Below are 21,939 nucleotides of genomic sequence, written 5' to 3'. Positions count from 1 at the left end.
GAGGTTTAGAGATGGAAAGGGAAGTCTGGACATATCAAGTGAGGTCCGGACCATATAAAGGGAGGTCTGGAGATTTTAAGGGAGGTCGGAAGAAATAAAGGGATTCCTGGAAAAGTCAAGGGAGGTCTTGAAACTTCAAGGGAGTTCACACATTTCAAGGGAGGTCTGGAGACTTCAAGGGAGGTATAAAAATATTAAGGGAAGTTTAAAAAAATTGAGGGGGGCCTGGAAATATCAAGGGAGGTCGGTCAAAATCAATGGAGATGTCAAGTGAGATCTGGAAATATGATGTGAGGTGTAGAAGAACTAAGGGAGGTTTGGAAAAAGCAAGGGAGATCTGGAAATATCAAGAAAGGTCTTGAGATGTCAAAGGAAATCTGTATGTATATTTCAAGCAAAAAGTATTAAGGGAGGTCTTGAGATTTCAAGGGAGGTCTTGAGATGTCAAGGGAGGTCAAGAAAAATCAATTGTGGTTTAGAAAAATCAAGGGCGGTCTGGAGATTTCAAAGGAGGTCTTAAATAATCTGGAGATTTCAAGGAAGGTCTAAAATAATTAAGAAATATCTGGAGATTTCAAAGGAGGTATGGAAATTTCAAGGGAGTTCTGAAAATACCAAGGGAGGTCTGGAGATTTCAATTAAGGTCTAGAAAAACTAATAGAGGGCTGAACATTTCAAGTATAGTCTAGAAAAATCAAGGGAGGTCTGGAGATTTCAAAGGAAGTCTGTTGATTTCAAGAGAGGTCTGGAGATTTCAAGGATGGTCTGGAGAATTCAAGGGAGGTCTAGAAATTTCAATTGAGGTCTTGATATTTGAAGTCTGGAAATATCAAGTTAGGTCTGGAAATATCAAGGAAGGTCTGTCAAAATCAAGGGAGGTCTTGAGATATCAAGTGGGTCTGGAAATATCATGTGAGGTGAAGAAGAATTAAGGAAGGTCTGGAAATAGCAAGGGAGGTCTGGAAATATCAAGGGAGGTCTGGAGATTGCAAGGGAGGTCTGGAGATTTCAAGGGTGGTCTGGAGATATTATGGGAGGTCCGGGGATTTCAAGGGAGGTCTGGAAATAGCAAGGGAGGTCTTGAAATATCAAGGGAGGTCTGGACATATCAAGTGAGGTCCGGATCATATAAAGGGAGGTCTAAAGATTTCAAGGGAGGTCTTGAGATATCATGGGAGGCCTGAAGATTTCAAGTGAGGTCTGGGAATATCAAGGGAGGTCTGGAGATTTCAACTGATGTCTTGAGATGTCTAGGGACGCCTGGAAATATTAAGGGAGGTCTTTAAAGGTAAAGGGAGGTCTGTAGATTTCAAGAGTTGTCTGGAAATATTAAGGGAGGTCTGGAAATAGATATTGTGGTTTGCAAATATCAAGGGCGGTCTGGTGATTTCATGGGAGGTCTAGAAATATTTAAAGTGAGGTCTAAGAAAATTAAGGAAATTCTTTAAATATCAAGAGAGGTTTGGAAATATCAAGGGAGGTCAGAAAATATCGAGGGAGGTCTGGAAATAGTTAGGGCTAGAATAATTAAGATAGGTCCGGATATTTCAAGGGAGTTCTGGAGATTTCAATGAAGGTCTAGAAAAATAAAGGGAGGGCTGGAAATATCAAGGGAGATCTGGAGATTTCAAGGGTTGTGTGAACATTGCAAAGGAGATCTGGAGATACGGAGGTCTGTAGAAGTCAGGGAGGTCTTCAAATTTCAAGGGAGGTTTAAAAAAATTAAGGGAGGCAAATATCAAGGATGGTCTAAAAAATTAAAGGAGGGCTTTAAATAGCAAGTATGAAGCTACTATTAGAAGTTTAACGAAAACGATCAACGCGTTGACTCTTTGATGTAAAAATAACGTCTTTTGTAGACCCACAATTAAAAACTACACAATAATTATGGTAAATGCTTACATTGTACCAACTTTATATTCTTTCATACCCTAATATGGAAAAAGTATAAAAATAACGTTGGCTTAACACAGAAAATTTAAATGTTTTTATGACGTCAGAGAGGCAACGCGTTGGCCCTTTAAGTTGATTGTTTAATTCTAGCTTGAGTCATGGCTTAACTCCAATCTCGAGACGACGCACGAGGCAGCACCCCCATGATCCGCCTTCCATAGCAAAATTTTGTGTTTCATGATAGTAGGTACTATTTGTCTTATACTATCATGAAGAGGAACGCTCGGCTGCTTTGTATGTATATTAATTTGAATAGTATTATCATGAAACACAAAATTTTGGTACGAAAGGCGGACCGTGGGGGCGCTGCCTGTACGAAAATTAAGTGTGGAATCTAAGAGCGACTGGAAGTATAAAAATATTGAAATAAATAAATTACTCAAATGTAAACAAAAACCAGTCGTTGTCAACGTTACCTGAGATTTGTTTAATTCATACCTATCAATGTGTAGAAAATATGCATATACCTCAATTACTATTGATTTATTTCTATGGTGCTAACATCAAATCAACTAAAAAGAGTTTTTAAATAAGTGACCATTAAAGCTGTTATTTGAACATGAATATATTTTGAATATAGCGGCTGGGAAGCAACCCACACTGATAACTTCAAATTCCGATTAATTAACCGTTGGATTTTTATAAATCTCAGCTGAATGTCGAAAATAATTTTTTCTGTTAGATACAATTAGTTTGAAGCCAATGTTTTTAATTTTTGAAAAGGCGTTTGAGTTAAAAGTACATTTTTACCAAGTTCTAATATTGTTTTTTTTTATATATTTTGTACAATTGTCAATCCAATTTTTCTCATAATTTTCCCAGATGTCAAACACGTTGTTTTTCGTTACATAAAATTGTTTTGGAGATAAAATAATGTTTTGTTCGTAAAATTTTCGAGGTGAAAAATACATTGTTTTTCAGTTTTTTTGATTTATAAAAAAACGTTAATTGGAATTTTTCCAAAAAATATATGGTTTTGTTTGGTATCGTTAGTGAGATATTTAGGGTTTAACAGAATATTTACCTTTTTTTCAAATTGCTTTGTCAAAAAAAAAAACACCCACACAATTTTCTTGAGAGCCCTTTGTGCATCTTTCTGCATTATTATCTGTATAAAAAATGTATTTCAAGTCCATATTTCTACTTGTTCTTGAGCTATGGACGACGAAAAACGTAGCGAACGTACACACGCAAGCACAGACAACTCTCTAAAATTCTTTTATTTCGACTCTAGGGACCTTGAAACGTCGAGAAATGTCAACATTTTCAATTTAACAAATCGGACCCATTACAATAACTTCCTATTAAAAATGTTAAAAATGTTCGCACCATAAGTAGCATGGTTTAAAAATATTTGTCTCATTTGAAAATGATTCCAAAAAAATAGGGGAAACCCTAATTTTTCTAATTGGCAACCACAAAAAGTTTATATTCTAATTTTTCTTCTATTTTTTGTCCTGTGTGTTTGTTTTAAATGATTTCATTGCCAATCAACCAATCAAAAAAAACAAATTATACAAAATATAAATAATAAATTATAACAAAAAGTATTTTTATTGACTCTCTCTAACTTTCACTGAATTTGTATACATTCTTCTCTATCTTCTGTTTGTTTAATAATATGAAAATTTATTATTTTATATTGGAATTCTAGCTCATTTTCGCCCCCACCTCAATACATTCCACATGCAAAACATGTGGAACGAATTGTTTAGGAAGTGGTAAAAATATGTCAGGTCTATCGTTCGATAGTACTATTCAAATATTGTATGTATATACAAAGTTAATACACACCAATCTACCCTCCTTTATACTTACTTTTCTAGATATCTACCCACCCACTACCCACATTACAATACAAAATACAAATTTAAAAATATACCTACAAACCTAAATTTGAAAACGTTGCTTTTAAATTTTCATATTTCACAAAAATAGAAAATCTAAAATGAAATGAATACAATTTTGATATGCATTGCAAACATTGATAGGTATGAATAAAAAAAAGTCTCAGGTAACGTTGGCAACGACTGATTTTTGTTTACATTTGAGTAATTTATTTTATTTATTTATTTCAATACTTTTATACTTCCAGTCGCCATTAGATTCCAAACTTAATTTTCGTACAGGTAGCGCCCCATAGTCCGCCTTCTGCAACAAAATTTTGTGTTTCATGATAGTACTAACAAAGTTTATACCAATTACGAGAAGCATTCATCAAACACCCTACTTTTAGTTATGCACATACAGCGGCACCTAGTGTTCAATAGTTAGCTGTAGAAGCTCATGTATGAACAAATCGAAACAGCTGATTACACAATTGAAGTACAAGTACGTCAATATCAATTGTCAAAACTCAAACAGAAACACTGAAGACTAACCATTTCAACAGAACAAAATTTAATTAAAAACATACGAAGTTTTGTCAAAACCTAATCATAGTTTACAGCTTTTTTTGAAATAAATTGTATGTAGTGCATTATACCAATAAATAATTGATTAATTAATTATTTTATCAAGAACTCCGCATGTGATTGTGAAACAACTGAGACCTTAACAAAAAGCTGTGTTTTGTTTTGTTTTGTTAGACTTCGAACATTGAAAAGAGATAAATGTTCATTTCTTAATAACTATAGATATTATTTTTAAACCAAGTGCAAAGATAATCAAGTTCGAATAAGCCTTTAAATTCTGTAAGTTTTTGATATTAGGAACGATGTCTAATCTAGAAAATAAGTTATCAATTTATTAAATATAATCTAAAACCTATTATCTCTATATTCTCCCTTTTAAATCTGTGAAGGTAAGTATTACGTTTTTAATTTTATAAGCTATGGAAATTATTGTTTGCAATAGGTTTTACTTTATTAAATGTTTAATTAATCTGCTTTGAAAACCTTTTCTTTAATTCAACTACTTATATTTTAGTTTGTAAAACATAAGTAGAAAACACTTGGTTTTAAGCGCCCAATACACTATACAATCTATCGTACCGACTTGAGTTGTACCGATATCGGTAGCGATATCGAAAGTGAGCACACACACATACGACTAGCTCACGATTTAATCAACTGTCAACATAGTTCCTCATTTTCATCTTCTATTCTCCTACTAACTTGCTGCCAGTTAAAACAAAAACATCGGTTTCACGGTCGTCACATACGTTACAAACGGTACGATTCTCATCAAACCAGTCGTATGCAACCTCTCGTTTTCGCTCGATAGCATTCGACTATGCGATTTCAGTACAGCGGATACTTTGTTTTACACACACAATACAATCATCGCATGCGATTCAACTTTTGTACGATAATCGGTACAATAATTGTATCGTGTATTGGGCGCTTTAGAGTAGGCAATTGTAGGTAACCTGTATGTATACTGTATAGTTTAATTTTGTTTGCTTATTGTGCACCAAATATCGGGGTCGATTGCATACATCGTCCTTATTAGTTAACGAAACCAATAATTCTCTATAAATCTTTTTCTCTCAAACGCTGCGACAATTTTTTTAAACTCGAGTCGGTGTTTACATCCATTCGGACGGTTTTAATTTTGACCAGTTAAAACTATTTTTCAGCACTCGAATTAGAGTCATATTTGATATATTTTAAATTGTTTTTTTCTTTTTTGAATTGCACAATTGAACTGCTAGCTCATATTTATTTTTATTTATTTGCGCTGAAGACGTTAGGATGGGTAACTTCTACAATCTTCCAACTCATCAGGACAGACAAGAACTTATTGATATGACGAGACTTGAGAAATTATTGTGTTTTTTTGGAAATATTGACTGCACCTTATATAATAGTATAATCTTTAAAATTCCTCAACTTTTTTGATATTTGCTCGTCTATATAAAATGTAAATGAACTCTTGAAAGCCAGTACACAGTTTAACAAATTTAGTTGGGAACCAATTATGTAGTTCCTTTCGGTTTAAACTTTAAATATAAGAAGTTTTTCATATCGATTAATTAGAATTGATACACTTAACAAAAACATAATTTCGTTTATAGTTTTTAATAACCTACAATTATATCTTAATCGTGGTATGGACTTCGTATCTGATTTGTTTTTAAGTCTATTTGTGTTATAACGTCAGCCGACAATATTGTTTCATTCTATTGAAGGCTGAATTTCCATGTATTTAATTTATTTTTATTATTGTTACTATTTAATTAATTTTTTTTCTATACCTCAAGTTAGCATGACTGGTTTAGAATTAGAGAACTTAAAATTGAATTAAGTATTGTGATTTTGTCATGAAAGAAAAAAGTTTGGCACTTTTTTTTTTGAAAATTTACCCCTGGTACTGCTTACTTGACAACAAAACGGCAAACATAAAGTATTAAACTGTTGTGACTCGTCATAAAAAGATGGGATATACGTGTAATTTATTTTGTCGCTTTCCCAAAACTTACTATTTTCAAGGAAACCCAAACTATCCTACTTATTTGACCATTATTAAGTTATTTGATATTTATTTATTTACAGTTGTGTTAAAAAAAATAGGAGTGCCTGTTCTTTTTAGAATAAATTGTGACTCAAAAGTTGTATAATTTTTTTAAATTTATTTTTTCTTTTGTACAAAATAGGTAGTCCAGTCTTTTATTATTATGCTTAAAGACTACTTTGTTTAAAACAAATAAGGTAGTAAAAACATGAATTTTATCAAAATAAAGCCAAAACGAATTGTTCAAAATAATAGGAGTAAACAAAATAAAGTTTAAAAAACTAAAAAAAATATTCAATATTAAGATTTTTTTGTCAGTATTTTGTGGGAAATCCTTTGTTTTTTACAATTGCTGCACATCTGCGGGGCATAGAGTTCACAAGGGCCTGACAACGCTCAACTGGAATTTGGTTCCATGTTTCCTAGACTGCGTCCCATAACTGCCTCGAATTCAAAAGTCTTCGTCGAAAAACATCCTTATTCACATCTGCCCATTAATTTTCTATGGGATTGAGGTCAAGTGACTGAGCTGACCAGTCCATGACCTCAACCTCATGGACCTGAAACCATTCCTTGGCAGACTTACTGGTGTGTTTCGGGTCGTTGTCTTGTTTAAATACCCATTTAACCGGCATATTCCAACTGGCATAAGGCAGCATCACACTGGACATTATATCCACATAATTGCGCTGGTCCATCGTGCCAATGATTTGATGAGGCCAACACCAGCATATGAGAAACTGCCCCATGCCATCTCTTTAGCACCTCCATGCTTTATTGGTGTACCGAGGCTTAAACTCGGAATTTTCTGGACGTCGGACGTATTGCCTAGAGCCAGTTCCACCGAATAAAACAATTTTGGTCTCGTCAGTCCTCAAAATGGTTTCGCCATTTCTCTGCAGGACAATTAGTATGGCTTCTTGCAAATTTCAAACGAGCGGCTATATGTTTTTTTGTAAGCATCGGCACTTTTCGTGGACTGCGAGCGGAATGATTGTGTTCCAACAATCGCCTTCTTATTGTCACGCTACTTAATGCCAGTCCTAGATCTTCCTGGATCATCTTAGAGGACGCAAAATGATCCTTTTGGCTGTAGCGAACAATAAGACGATCGTCATTTTCACTCGTTTCTCGTTTCCGTCCCCGGTTTTCGACTTTTTTTTTCATATTTAACAGGATTGGCGATCATTTGGTCAGAGCACCCCAACATCAACTTTATATCCTTATAAGTTTTTCCTTCATTTCGCAACTTTTTTATGATATCCCGTTTTTCGTCGGTGCAGTGCTAACCAAACTTGCTTAGATATTCGATATTCCACCTATTTTTTGAACACAGCTGTATATGTCAGCTGTATATCAAGTTAAACTTAGAAATAGTACAGGATATAAAACATTGATTTAAGATACAATCAACAAAATAAATTAACAAAAGAAATATTTACAAACGTGTGAGAACAAAATTCACAAAAAATTAAGAAAAATTAATTATACATTAAATATGGACTAAAATTAAGAATTAAAGAATTCAGAACAAAAAAAAAATCAAAGACAAAAATGTTATCCGAAAAAATTGAAACAAAATGAAAATGATTAATTTAAAAGTATGTTCAGTTCAAGTCTGAGAAATATTCAAAACAAATTGCTTGAAACTTTCTGTTTTCGATTCTAGACCTCATATGACTGGGAAGGTAATTCCACACTCTTAACAGAATGAACGAAAAATTCCCTGGGCGATGTCAAACACGTAAAGGTGGACGACCGCAATAAAATGGAAGGGCTAGAAACACAAAAATTAAGTCTGTTGCATAGATAACTTTTTAACAATCAATTTGAAGATTAAAATACAACAACGATATTTGAAGAAAGCTACCAGATCGCAATTTAAATGTTGACGAGCTTGAAAAGAGACACGATCGAAACTACGTAGGTTAAAAACAAATCGAGTAATTGCATTAAATGCCACCATACGTATGTTATTATAGGTAGGACAAGTGCTTTTACCAGCTTTAATTTAATATTTGTAGGTAGTACGGATCTAGTAACAGATAGTCCTCTAAGTGAAACATTAATTTTTGACACAACTGTATCGACATGGTTATTCCAAGTTAACCTGTTGTTAAAGACCAAAACTAAATTTCTAACTTGGGCAAAATATTCAATAATGCAATTATTCAACATAACGCGATGGAAATTATCTGGGTTTGGTTTGTTTATTGAAATTGGAAGGCTTTCGTTTTTTCAGGATTGAGTTTAAGTCCGTTCCGTGTCGACCAATCATATATTGCCTGTAAATCAATGTTCATTTTAGGTATTGCATCCTTAAGCATCATCTCAGGAAAACTAATATATAATTGATATCATCTGCAAAGATATGAAACTGACAGTAAAACAAAACAGGGGGCGGATCATTAATGAACAATGAAAACATCAAAGGTCCAAGGATTGATCCTTGGGGAACATCCTTATTAACAGGGAGGAACGAAGATATTCTACCATTACAAGACATGACTTGCATACGATTGATCAAATATGAGTAAATAAGTTTTCCTGTTGTCAGAGAAGCTAAATAGGGTCGTCAATTTATCACAGAGAAGATTATGGTTTACACAGTAAAATGCCTTTGAAAAGTTAACAAAGGTTATCACAGCTGTAAATTTATTGTCTTATTTCATCAGATACGTTGAGTAAAGCTGAAACACAACTATGTCCAGACCGAAATCCAGATTGCAAAGGATTCAATAATTGCTTTTTAACTTCCCATAAGAAGTTATTGTAATGGGTCCGATTTCAAGTCCCCTGGAGTCGAAATAAAAGATTTTTAGAAAGATGTCTGTGCGTGCGTGTGTACGTACGTTCGTACGTCCGTATGTTCGCGACGTTTTTTTTCGTCGTCCATAGCTCAAGAACCAGAAGGGATGTCGATTTCAAATAAATTTTGTTATACAGATAATAAAGCAGAAAGATGCAGAAAGGGCTCTCAAAAAAATTGCGTGGATGGTTTTTTTTTACCATAGCAGTTTGAAAAAAAGGTGAAAACGGTTTTTTTATAAATCAAAAAAACAGAAAAAAAAATTTGTCACCTCCAAAAATTTTACGACTAAAATATGATTTCATCTCCAAAACAATTTTGTACAACGAAGAATAATGTTTTTGACATCTGATAAAATTTTGAGAAAAATCGAATTGACATTTTTTTTTATAATAAATAAAAATCTACAAAAAAAACATTACTCAAAGTTGGTAAAAATTGAATATCGATTCAAATATCTTTTCAAAAACTTGAAATGTAGGCTTTAAAAGTATTTTATCTTATAAGAAATATTGTTTTCAACATTCTGAAAAATGTTGAGAAAAATCGAATTGACATTTTTTTTTACAAAAAATAAAACTCTAAAAAAAAAACAATACTAAAACTTGGTGAAAATTTATTTTCGACTCAAACAGCTCTTAAAAAATTAAAAATATTGGCTTCAACTTATTTTATTTCACAGAAAATATTGTTTTCAATATTCTGTAATTTTTATATAAAAATCCAACCGTCTGTTTTTTCATAAAAAATAAAATCTACAAAATATAGTACGCAAATTTGGTACATATAGACAAACTTTTAAGTAAGACAAATTGATAGACGCGATGGGAAGTTATCAGTGTGGGTCGCATCGCAGCCTCTTTTCCTTAATATAATATTTTATCTGGTTACTTATCAGACTTTCAAAAACTTTAGATAGAAAAGATAGGACAGCTATCGGTCTATATTCCTTCTTCTTTCCTTGTTTTAGGATAGGGATAATTTTCGATGTCTTTCATAGGATGGGATATGTAGATGTCATTATAATGGTGTTGAATATATGCGTGATGTGGGAAAGTAGGAAGAGTAGGAGGATTTTAAATAAAGTCAGGATGAATATTGTCAAGTCCGGTGCATTTAGATTTTATGGAGAAAATTGCTTTACCTACCTGATAATCATCTACGGCACTTACCGAAAAGGCGTTAGAAGTATCTGCACGTCTAGAAGACATTTCACAGAATTGGGTTTGTGTTTTATAGAATTTAACATTCAAACCTTCCAAAGCAATATTATCATCACAAGATTGAACATCTTTTCTCAAACCAATATTCATAACTTCCTTCCAAAAAACATTTGACGACCGATCTGAGTTAAACTTGTTGTTATAAAATTCGTATTTCGCAAATTTAATTATCAGATTCGTTACAGAATTACGTAACCGTTTAAAGTCGAGGAGCATTTCCGGACAACCAAAACATCTCTAACGTCGGTATAAGACATCTCTAGCCTTAATAGCATTAAGTATATCCGTAGAGAGCCAAGGGAAACTCCGAGATTTTATATGACACGTCTTTAATGTAACTGATGTAAAGTATTCAATTTTTTAGTTTACGTTAGATTTGGTGAAGATTGAATGAAAATCCATCGTCATACATTCGTTAAAATTCATCACTAGTAAGGAAAACATCATTCAACGATGGTGCACATTTAGGGAAGAAGTAAGTTTGTTCAGTAAAGGAGAGTCCTAGGGAATTTATTGATGTTTTAAAACAATTTGATATTGGTTGAAAAAGATTAATATTTAAATTACCACAAATGAAGAGGTTTGGTACGCGAGAACACATTCCTTCAACAATCGGTGTAATCATCCGAGAACTAACCATGCGTGGTAACAATTAAATAGTACCAACGCTACTCTTATTATCACCCTCAAATATATATATGAAGTAATAGTCACATGAGTCGGTACCATCTGAACATTTGACATGACAAGATCGAATATAACTTTTAACAAAGATAGTGACTCCTCCTCCCATTGGGCGAATTCGGTCAGCTCGATATGGTTTCTTAAAACCTTTCAGAGAAAACAGATTACTATTTAAATTTGGGTTGAACCAAGTCTCAGATACGCAAATTATATCAATTAAGCTATCCTCAAAAATCATTTTAAACTCATCAAAGGTTATGAAATGATCATGTTCGTTCTTTAATGAAATGCATTAAAGTATCAATTTTCACGAAAATCATTCCAATTATTAGTTTCAATAAATTTTAAAGTGGTAATATTAACATGAAGGATATTTGGTTTTATATACCAACTTCTATTTAATAATTTGAATACAAAAAAAATGTCAAATTGAAAACTTGATTTTTTCAACAAAAAAAAAAAAAACATTCGATGGCATTGAAGACTTAAGTATGTTCCACTGATTAAATTTGATTTTGTTACTACTGGTAACAAATTTGTTGCCATACCCATTTATACCTACAAATAATTTACTTGCGATATGAAAGTTGTTCCACAGTGCTTGCCACAAAAAAACAGCCATGAGTTCCAAAAGGCATTTTAAGCCAAAGAATATAAAAGGTTTGTATGATTTTTTGAATCCTTTATAAAGTTGGCACTAACTTTGCCAAATCTTAACCGATCCTTAATTTTGATTTTGTTTTTTTTTTATTTTTCCAAACAAAAACATATTGGAGTTTTCTTTTTTCGAACTTGTTTGAATGTGGATAAAGGTGTCAATATAATTTGTTATCGAACCAATTTTTTGTTTAAAATGCCTATAAAATTTTATTTTTATTTTGTGCCTAATTTATTTTTTTTTTAAGAAAAGCAAACTTGATATTTTCTTCTTGTATGAAATACAATATTTGTTTACAATTTATTTTCAAATTATGTGTAGAACAAATGTTTTGTTATAAGTTTGCTCATTGCCACATTTGTAGAATTTTAAAAAAAGATGAAATTTAATATTTAAAATTTGTTTTAGCATTAATTACCATTAGTGATATAAATTTTGATAAATGCTCATAATATCAGAAAATGTTTGTTAAGTTTATTTATGATTTAGTCACCAATCAAGCTAAAGTGTGCATTTCAAAGAATTAAATCAGTGGAATCATAATATCATGGAAACGAAAGTAAAATATTATTTAATGCAGCTCATTGTATGCTTCAAAGGTTCAGTTTAGATGTTTAAGCTATAGCATTTTAAAATTATCTTTTATTGAAACCGTCACCGTTCGAATTTTTTAAACAATAAAACAACTGCTTTTAATTGAGTCTAAGTTTTAGTGCTAGAAATAAAATTAAACCTTTATTTGAATAAATTTAGAATTGATTTTTTTGTAAGCTTCCACTTATTGTGTATTTTATTTATGAACGGCTAATTAAGCATTTAAGAATTCAGTCTTAGTGCTGCTAGTAAAAATAATTTAATTAAATTTAAAGACAACTTGCTTCAAATGAGTTTAATTGGTGTGGTGGTTGTGATACTTATTGAACTTGTGTTAATTTGTTTGTATAATTTTTTTTAGGAAAGCAAACAACAACAAGAAGAAATATTACACTGAAAATCAACTCAAAGATCGCATGATCGGTGCTTCAAATAGAAGATTTGCAAAAATAACAACGACCTGCTATTATGACTTTATTTTACGGTTCTCCAAGGAGAAAACAAAATTATATACATATGTAACACTCCTTTTTAACTAGTTCTTGCACTAAAATTGGTTTTCTTAATTTCAATTAAGTTTTCCCCGATTCCGGACACTTGGATATAATAATAGTAGATAACAGTAATCGTGTTTAGTTTCTCAAAACTGCTTGTGCATTTTTACAGATTTGAATATTTAAGCATTTAAATAACACGATGATTTTTGTTTGAAAGTAGATCTGAAGTTTGTTCTTTTCTGAACAAATTTTAACTATTCTTGTTATGTAAAAAAAAAATTGTTGACGTCAGTATTACGAATTTGTTTCAATCATTAAGATATGACATTTGTTTAAAATTGTTGATCTGTCAAACTACCAATATAAAACAATAGTTTTAACGCCTTAAATCGCAAAATTAATAGCGAAAAAAATAGAATGTGCTCAACTTCCTTGAGAATTTTGATAAAAAATTGATTGAATTGGTGATTACTGTTATGTCTGATATTATTGCAAATTAATAAATTTAATTTTAATAGTAACAAAAACCGATGCAAATTTGTTTAAAAGGCTTCTTTTGCCAAATTTGTATGTCTTAGGCTATGAGCATACGGCATAGGTAAGGTTAAGATTAGGATAAAGTGGCTATCCAAGATGGAAACGGACGCACTTAGGCTAGTTTAATGGCCCATTGTGATACCACATATGCGGCATATAAGAGCCGCAAATATTTGCGGTTCCGACGTCATTTTTACGTCATCATTTCCGACTGTCGACGCATATCATCTAAACACCTTTTTTGGACAGTCTCCATACATACGCAAATGGTTTGCCGACGATATGCGACGGCGAGACCGCATATAAGTGTGCGAATTTTGTGCATATCGTCTGAACACCTTGGCATTTTTTTCGACAGTTTCCGTGCACCAGAGTATATCTAATAATATATAATATATTATTAGATATACTCGAGCATGTACGATCTTTAATTCATTTGCGGTGATACAAAAACAAGATAACTCAAATGTGCACACCAGAGGGGAAATAAGGAATGCTTTGATTGTACCTGATTACAAAGCATGTGATTGGAACGAAGAAGTTGAGGTGGAACTGATCAACGTTGACTGATGGTTTTAATATGTTATGTTTAAATGTGGGAATATTGTCATTCAATATCGCCTTCTTAGCGCAAAATCCTTCTTTTGACAATCCAGAGGCCAGTCCTTTGTTCACACATTACGCACCTATAATTTCCCAGATTCTTGGCGAATTTTATGTTCTTCATCTTCTTCAATCGAATCCAGTGCTAAAACTAAAGCAGCCCACTTTCTTTTCGACATTTTCAATTCATTTTAGCAATTTATTAATTAAATGTATGTTTGTACGTTTTAAGCTTTGTCAGCAATCATACAAATGTGCAATTTTTCGTATATCGTGTAAACATGAGCAAGACATTTGTGCGGCTTTTGAGCGAGATTAAGCACATCGTCTGAACACCCTTAAAAAACAGATACAAATAAAACTAAATCAATTCATCTTCCTTGAAAACCCATATGGAAGGAGAGTAGCAGTTTTGAGAACAGACTTGACCAAAACCTTGCTAAGATAGAAACCCAAACAGACCACAAATCGTTGGAAAAACTTATAAAATGCATCGTAAAATCTTATCCGACCCCTGACAAAAACGCTAAACAAGTAGGGAAACAAAAATGGTTCAATAAAAAATGCAGAGAGGCGAGAAAACCATCTTTCAATTTATTGAACAAAATAAGGGATTCAGCTAATGGTGATGGAAGACTTCTTTCGAGTTACAGCCAAGCAAAGGCAAGTTTAAAAAAACTGTTTAGGAAAAAGAAAAAGGAATATATACAACAAACTACACGAAACCTCGCAACCGAAAGAAATCGAAAGGAGTATTGGAGGCAATTACAAATCCTAAAAGGACAGGGATACCACTTCAAAAAATACATTAAATATGTCTATACAATATGCAGAACCATTTGTAGAAAACCAAATTCTTGATGAAGATAGTTCAACAAGCAAGAACAGGGAAAGCTGCAGGACCAGATCGCGTCCCAACACAAATTTACAAAAACGCAACAAACCAATTCTTCGAAAAATATGCGAAAGTTTTAACTTTATTTTTAACACGGCCCAAGTACCTGACTCTTTCAAAGAAGCTTTAGTTTTTCCCATACATAAGAAAGGAGACTTAAATGTTCCAACAAATTATAGAGGTATTTCTTTTTCAAACATAGTGTTACTTTCACGTATAACAAAATGGGTAGACGGAAATAACCTCCTCAGTAAATACCAATCGGGTTTCCGCTCAGGTTTCTCGACAACAGATAATATCTTCGTGATAAATACAATTATCCAGGACTTCCGACTCCGTCAACGCAAATTATACATTTTCTTCATTGATTTCAAGGCCGCTTTCGATACTATAGATAGAATAGCTCTTTACTTTAAATTAAACCGACTGTTAATTTCGACAAAAATGTTAAGAATAATTAAAGAACTTTACAACGGATCTAAGTCAGCAGTATGGGATGGAACAAAAGCATCAGAATGGTTTAAAACTAAAACTGGATTAAAACAATTATGTTTATTGAGCGCCATGTTGTTCGTCCTTTTCATAGATGTTGTGACATCTTATTTACCTGCCGGAATCAACATAGCTAGTACAGTAATAAAATCTCTTCTTTATGCTGATGATTTGATACTACTTGCCGAATCACCTGAAAGCTTACATATTGATGATTAATAAGTTGACGGAATATTGTAATTTTTGGAATCTTATTATCAACATAGCTAAATCTAAAGTTATCTATCGGGATATACGAGAGGAAGTTGTTCACAAAGGGAGAGAAAATAATGAAGTCGTCAAAAGTTACAAATACCTTGGAATAGATGTAATTCCATCCTTCAATATGAAACAACTTCTTGCATCTAAACTTGTCACACAAAAAAGACCTTTAGAACTAAAAAATCAAATGTATGGAATAATAAGAGAAATAGATATAAAACGCAGAGAAAACTATATGAAAAAAAGCAAATGAATAAGAAAATACCCGACATTAGTCTATAATCTCAACGAAAATAATTATTTCACCGATACAAATAGTTGCAAAAAAATATCTTTGTTATTTCGATCAAGAGGAGAACTCCTTAACATGAATGGAACATCTTTCAACAGCGCCGAAACCAACTACTGCTCACTTTGTAACCAACATGCTAGAGAGGACACGTTCCATTTCATAGGTATTTGCCAAATATTAAGAAACTGGAGGATCCAGTATTTTGAAAAACCAACATTAACCTTAGAAGAACTTAAAAAATTACTTAGTGGTCCGAATTGGGACGTTATTTATAAATACTGCGAAGCAGCTTTGCACTACCGAAAACTAATTACTTCAGAATTGAATTAAATCACAGACGGCTATTTTAGCCATTGTCATCTCTTGTCTTTGAAAGACGATCATGTAAAATATTTAAAAACTGCTTAATAAATGAATCTATCCATCTATTTATCCCTCATACGTTGCTTTTAAAATGTACACGTGATGTTGGAAGCGCAAAAAATGTGTGGGTCTTTAAATGCCGTCCGCTCGTAGTTTTACAAATTTTAACAACAATCTTAGCGTTTAGGAACAACGATAGTTGAAGATTGTTAGCAATCGTTAAAAAAAGAAAAAACCTAAGTTGTGTGGGGTCGTAAATATCCCTATTGTTATGTTCAGTTCGAGAGAGGGAACTCTGTTTTTACTGTTATAATTGTTTGTAGGTTATAGCCTTTTGTATTCTAAATATCAGAAAAAATAAAAAAATCGTAAATTAATTATAAACGGAAAAAAAGTTTTTATTATCATAATCAAAGAATACCTTATCTTATCTTATCTTATCTTATCTTATCTTATCTTATCTTATCTTATCTTATCTTATCTTATCTTATCTTATCTTATCTTATCTTATCTTATCTTATCTTATCTTATCTATCTTATCTTATCTTATCTTATCTTATCTTATCTTATCTTATCTTATCTTATCTTATCTTATCTTATCTTATCTTATCTTATCTTATCTTATCTTATCTTATCTTATCTTATCTTATCTTATCTTATCTTATCTTATCTTATCTTATCTTATCTTATCTTATCTTATCTTATCTTATCTTATCTTATCTTATCTTATCTTATCTTATCTTATCTTATCTTATCTTATCTTATCTTATCTTATCTTATCTTATCTTATCTTATCTTATCTTATCTTATCTTATCTTATCTTATCTTATCTTATCTTATCTTATCTTATCTTATCTTATCTTATCTTATCTTATCTTATCTTATCTTATCTTATTTTATCTTATCTTATCTTATCTTATCTTATCTTATCTTATCTTATCTTATCTTATCTTATCTTATCTTATCTTATCTTATCTTATCTTATCTTATCTTATCTTATCTTATCTTATCTTATCTTATCTTATCTTATCTTATCTTATCTTATCTTATCTTATCTTATCTTATCTTATCTTATCTTATCTTATCTTATCTTATCTTATCTTATCTTATCTTATCTTATCTTATCTTATCTTATCTTATCTTATCTTATCTTATCTTATCTTATCTTATCTTATCTTATCTTATCTTATCTTATCTTATCTTATCTTATCTTATCTTATCTTATCTTATCTTATCTTATCTTATCTTATCTTATCTTATCTTATCTTATCTTATCTTATCTTATCTTATCTTATCTTATCTTATCTTATCTTATCTTATCTTATCTTATCTTATCTTATCTTATCTTATCTTATCTTATCTTATCTTATCTTATCTTATCTTATCTTATCTTATCTTATCTTATCTTATCTTATCTTATCTTATCTTATCTTATCTTATCTTATCTTATCTTATCTTATCTTATCTTATCTTATCTTATCTTATCTTATCTTATCTTATCTTATCTTATCTTATCTTATCTTATCTTATCTTATCTTATCTTATCTTATCTTATCTTATCTTATCTTATCTTATCTTTATCTTATCTTATCTTATCTTATCTTATCTTATCTTATCTTATCTTATCTTATCTTATCTTATCTTATCTTATCTTATCTTATCTTATCTTATCTTATCTTATCTTATCTTATCTTATCTTATCTTATCTTATCTTATCTTATCTTATCTTATCTTATCTTATCTTATCTTATCTTATCTTATCTTATCTTATCTTATCTTATCTTATCTTATCTTATCTTATCTTATCTTATCTTATCTTATCTTATCTTATCTTATCTTATCTTATCTTATCTTATCTTATCTTATCTTATCTTATCTTATCTTATCTTATCTTATCATCTTTTGTACATGTAAGTATTTCTTCCAGAACGAATTCATACCACAATTTTGTCTTAATCCTTTCAGTTTCAATTAGGTGTTCCATGTTCTCTTAAGATCATTTAAATAGAAATTATTATTTGTAACTATCTAAGATTTTTATCAAACTATGTTACATGCATACACATACTCACATTTAAATTATAATTTTTTAATTTCAGAAAACATAAAGTCATGACAAACGTCCAAAGCAAATTTTCGCCTATCTTTTGCACTTGCAGGGAGTTCTTACACCCCTGGACAGATAGTTGCACCATTTCCATAGCTGACATTCTTATTAATACAGTTCCACAAAGTATGCGAATTTATGCGGTTGTTTATCTAGTAAGTTATAGTTTTTTTGTATTCTACATAGTCTGCATGAATAAATCCAACTGCTTTTTCACAGCTTTCCCTTATAATGCGACATCGAATACCTACACTGCTCGACCTCAAACGTACACTGATCGGCATCATACAATCCACCGCATTTCTCTCCACTAATAGCTTTACATTTGTTCTTTACGTTTGTCTGCTGCGAAACGTCCTTGGAAAATTTTACTTCTTGTCAAATACATTCTTGCCAGCATATATGGCTAGCCTGACTGCTATATACATCGAACGACCTGTTCGAAGGCCACTGCTTGCACTCTATGTGGCAAATGTTGCAACAGAAACCTTATGGCGCATGGCTGAATCGCGTGGCTATGTAAAATCTATTCCAAAAGGCCAAGCCCTTATTTTTGGCGTTAGTGTATCAGCTTTGTTGTATATCTATCGTTTAGGCCTCCATAAAAGTGACCCTTGTAAAGATTCGATATTTGATATTTTACGCATATTTGTAGGAAAGAATGAGGAATGTATGAGTAGAATAGAGCGTCCAGTGGTGCCTTCTTCTTCTGTGCAACCTGAAATTAATGGAGCATTTCAGGCTTATTCCAGATGTATTCGATGGATAAAAGGTAAACATGACTGTTGTCCACATAGCGAAGGATGCTTGCAGTATGCGTTAATGGGAGGATTGAAGCCATTTGTTGGTGGCGTTGGACTGCAAGTTGTCCTGAAGATTGTCTTGAATATTAGAAAAATTCTCACTGGCAGAATGAATTTTCAGAAGGATATATTAGATCCAAAAACCCTAGCTTTGGGAATGTTTTTAGGAAGCTTTTCATTCTTATACAAGGTAAAAAATGCATTTAAAACTTAAATGAATGTTAATAAGTTTTTTCTGATTTAGGGTGTATCATGTACTCTTCGAAATACTACGGGCAAAGATGATCCCCGATACGCTATTCCAGCTGGGATGATTGGAAGCATTGCATTTACGCAGTATCCTGATATCACTGTTGCCTTATATGTAATGTGGAAAACTCTGCAAATTGTCTACAACTATGGCGAAAGCAAAAAAATGTTACCAAAAGTCCAAGGATTCTTGGTATTCCTCTACTGTTTCTGTACAGCAACACTTTTCCATGCCGCAATTATTGAGCCTCTAAATCTGCGTCCCAGTTATTATAAATTTCTGCATTCACTATCTGGAGGACGGTAAGCTATTTTTTATTTTTTGTTACCCGTTTTTATATGTTTTTCTTTTAAAGAGTTGGATTATTTAATCGGTCATTCCTTGATGTATGGGGCATGCAATCAAGTGATGCTCTTCGAGAAGTCATGAAACGAACCGGAACGGAAAAACTACCAAAAAAACTTTTGGGTGCCTGATGTTTTGATTCTATTAAATTCATAATTGTACATAATCCTTAGCTCTTACTTAATATTGTTTTGAAATTCGATATTACACATTTTTTGTTGAAAATGTATTTGAAATTAAATGTTTTTTAGTTAAGTGGAAATTAATAATAACAAAAAAAATATAATATTTTTATATCATATTATCAGTACTTTTGAATAAAAACTATTTTTTTATAAAGTTTGAGTGCTTCTTTTATTTTGAATAAATGGGCTATTCCAAAGTTTGCGGTTCTGACGTCACGTGCAATTATTAAAAAGCAGAGCAAATGCACATAAATCACTGCAAGCAAACTCTTTCAGACGATGTGCGGAGCGGGATCTGTCCTAAAATCCGTACATTTGTTTGCGATTTACTCTCAAATGAGTGCGCTCATTTTTCAGGTAATGTGTGACGTTGCCACACGTCATGCAGAAAAATCAGCATATTACCCTTTTACGAGCATATCAATATTAATGAGTTTTTTTTTATGTTGTTTCCTGACCAATTTTGGACCATTCATCCGAAAGCACTGTTTTTAAATAGTATTTGCTGGTAATATCGTATTTTCTGATTCTTTTATCTAACACATTCCAAAGATGTTTCATGAGATTAATGTCAGGAAACTATTGGTATATGAGGAGTATTCTAGAGGATCAATTCATTGACTACTTGAGCAGAATGTTTCGGATTATTGTCTTGCTGAAAATAGGATTTCTCAGCGAGACAAAATTTCTCCACACTTTTATTAAGTTTATTCTTAATTAGGAAAAGAAAGAATCTTTTTACTTGACAATACGTCCGAAAGTGATGAGTTTCCTGGAAGTGCGGGTATTACGGCTGATTCGTTTAAAAGGTGGAATGAAACTGGCTCTTTCGACAGAACATCGTTTGTAAACATATCTCTAAAACAACGAAAGGCAAGAAACATTGCGGCGGTGTACGAGTGATGTAAATGTTTCTGTAATAGTACTATCGCCTACATTTTCAAAATTCTGTTTTGGATCCTATCTTAAAGTTAAACTTGTTTTAGGGGAACCTGCCCAGATATGCGAATTATATTCAAGCAAAGGACGGATGAAGGCTTTGTAAATTACAGACAGATCAGATGGGATGAAAAATTTCTTGCACCGTCGGAGAAATCCTAAGCACCTGGCAGCATTTTTGGCAATATTAAATATGTGACCATTCCATAAAAGTTTATTATATGATACACATACCGAGTACTGATTAGTTTCCTAGATGCAAGTGCCACAAATAGATAGTGGCATCGGGGGTGAGTTACGCTTTATATACAGGAGACAGCATTGAGTTTTCGCATTTATTTTATGAATTTCAGAATTGAAACCATCCAATACAACTTGTATTGAACGGTAAAAAAGGTAATTTCTAATCCAACAAAGAAGAGATTTATCAATACCAAAAGCACGCATTTACGATAAGAGAGCTTGGTGCCAAACTTTATCAAATGCTTTTGTAATATCCAGTGCAATAATCTTTCTTTCTCCAAAACGATGTAAAGATTTGTTCCACTGTTCGGTGAGATAAACCATGAGATCACCAGAGGGACTATTGCTACGAAAGCCATACTGTCGGTCATTAAGAAGCTTCCGTTCTTCAAGATATTTCTTGACCTGATAATTAATCAGCGTTTCCATGACCTTGGAAAGAAGGGACGCGAATGCTATTGGACGATAGTTAGAGGGAGAGGAGAATTTGTCCTTTTAGGGACAGGCTAGACAAATGCCGTTTTCCATACGCTCGGAAAGAGACCTTTGAGTAGGAAAGATGGAAAAGTTTTCGCAGGGGTTTTGCCACCGTAACAATTGGGGAGATACTATCCGGGCCAGCGGATTTGTGTATGTCAAGGTCTTTCAGTATTCTTGCACCTGCACGAGTGTGAAAGAAAATTCGTCCCATTGAATCATTTACGCTCTCAAGAACAGAAAGACTCATGACACTTTCCGATAGCGTTGAATT

General features: G+C 32.2%; 1 protein-coding gene across 2 annotated transcripts; it reads left to right on the top strand.

Moving 5' to 3' along the window:
- The first annotated feature begins 4,303 nt into the window (after positions 1–4,303).
- On the top strand, positions 4,304–20,166 carry LOC129940307 (transmembrane protein 135-like). Of its 2 annotated transcripts, none has more exons than XM_056048607.1 (5): positions 4,304–4,756; positions 18,416–18,578; positions 18,643–19,416; positions 19,471–19,778; positions 19,832–20,166. In XM_056048607.1, the coding sequence occupies exons 2-5, from the start codon at positions 18,429–18,431 to the stop codon at positions 19,950–19,952; spliced, it is 1,353 nt and encodes a 450-aa protein (XP_055904582.1). In that variant the 5' UTR covers positions 4,304–4,756; positions 18,416–18,428; the 3' UTR covers positions 19,953–20,166. The 2 variants fall into 2 exon arrangements, with proteins under 2 accessions (XP_055904582.1, XP_055904581.1); XM_056048606.1 differs by having other exon boundaries at positions 4,305–4,646.
- Positions 20,167–21,939: the final 1,773 nt, after the last annotated feature.

Source organism: Eupeodes corollae, chromosome 1 (assembly GCF_945859685.1).
Source record: "Eupeodes corollae chromosome 1, idEupCoro1.1, whole genome shotgun sequence".
Classification (NCBI taxonomy): domain Eukaryota; kingdom Metazoa; phylum Arthropoda; class Insecta; order Diptera; family Syrphidae; genus Eupeodes; species Eupeodes corollae.
The sequence above is the reverse complement of the archived record's forward strand: the minus strand, read 5'-3'. Positions and strand labels throughout refer to the sequence as shown.

Bases quoted from the DNA above. Each gene is read 5' to 3' on its own strand.
- LOC129940307 (XM_056048607.1), top strand. From the start codon at position 18,429: ATGACAAACGTCCAAAGCAAATTTTCGCCTATCTTTTGCACTTGCAGG. The intron at 18,579-18,642 runs GTAAGTTATAGT...GCTTTTTCACAG, and splicing joins TTTATGCGGTTGTTTATCTA to CTTTCCCTTATAATGCGACA. The intron at 19,417-19,470 runs GTAAAAAATGCA...TTTCTGATTTAG, and splicing joins GCTTTTCATTCTTATACAAG to GGTGTATCATGTACTCTTCG.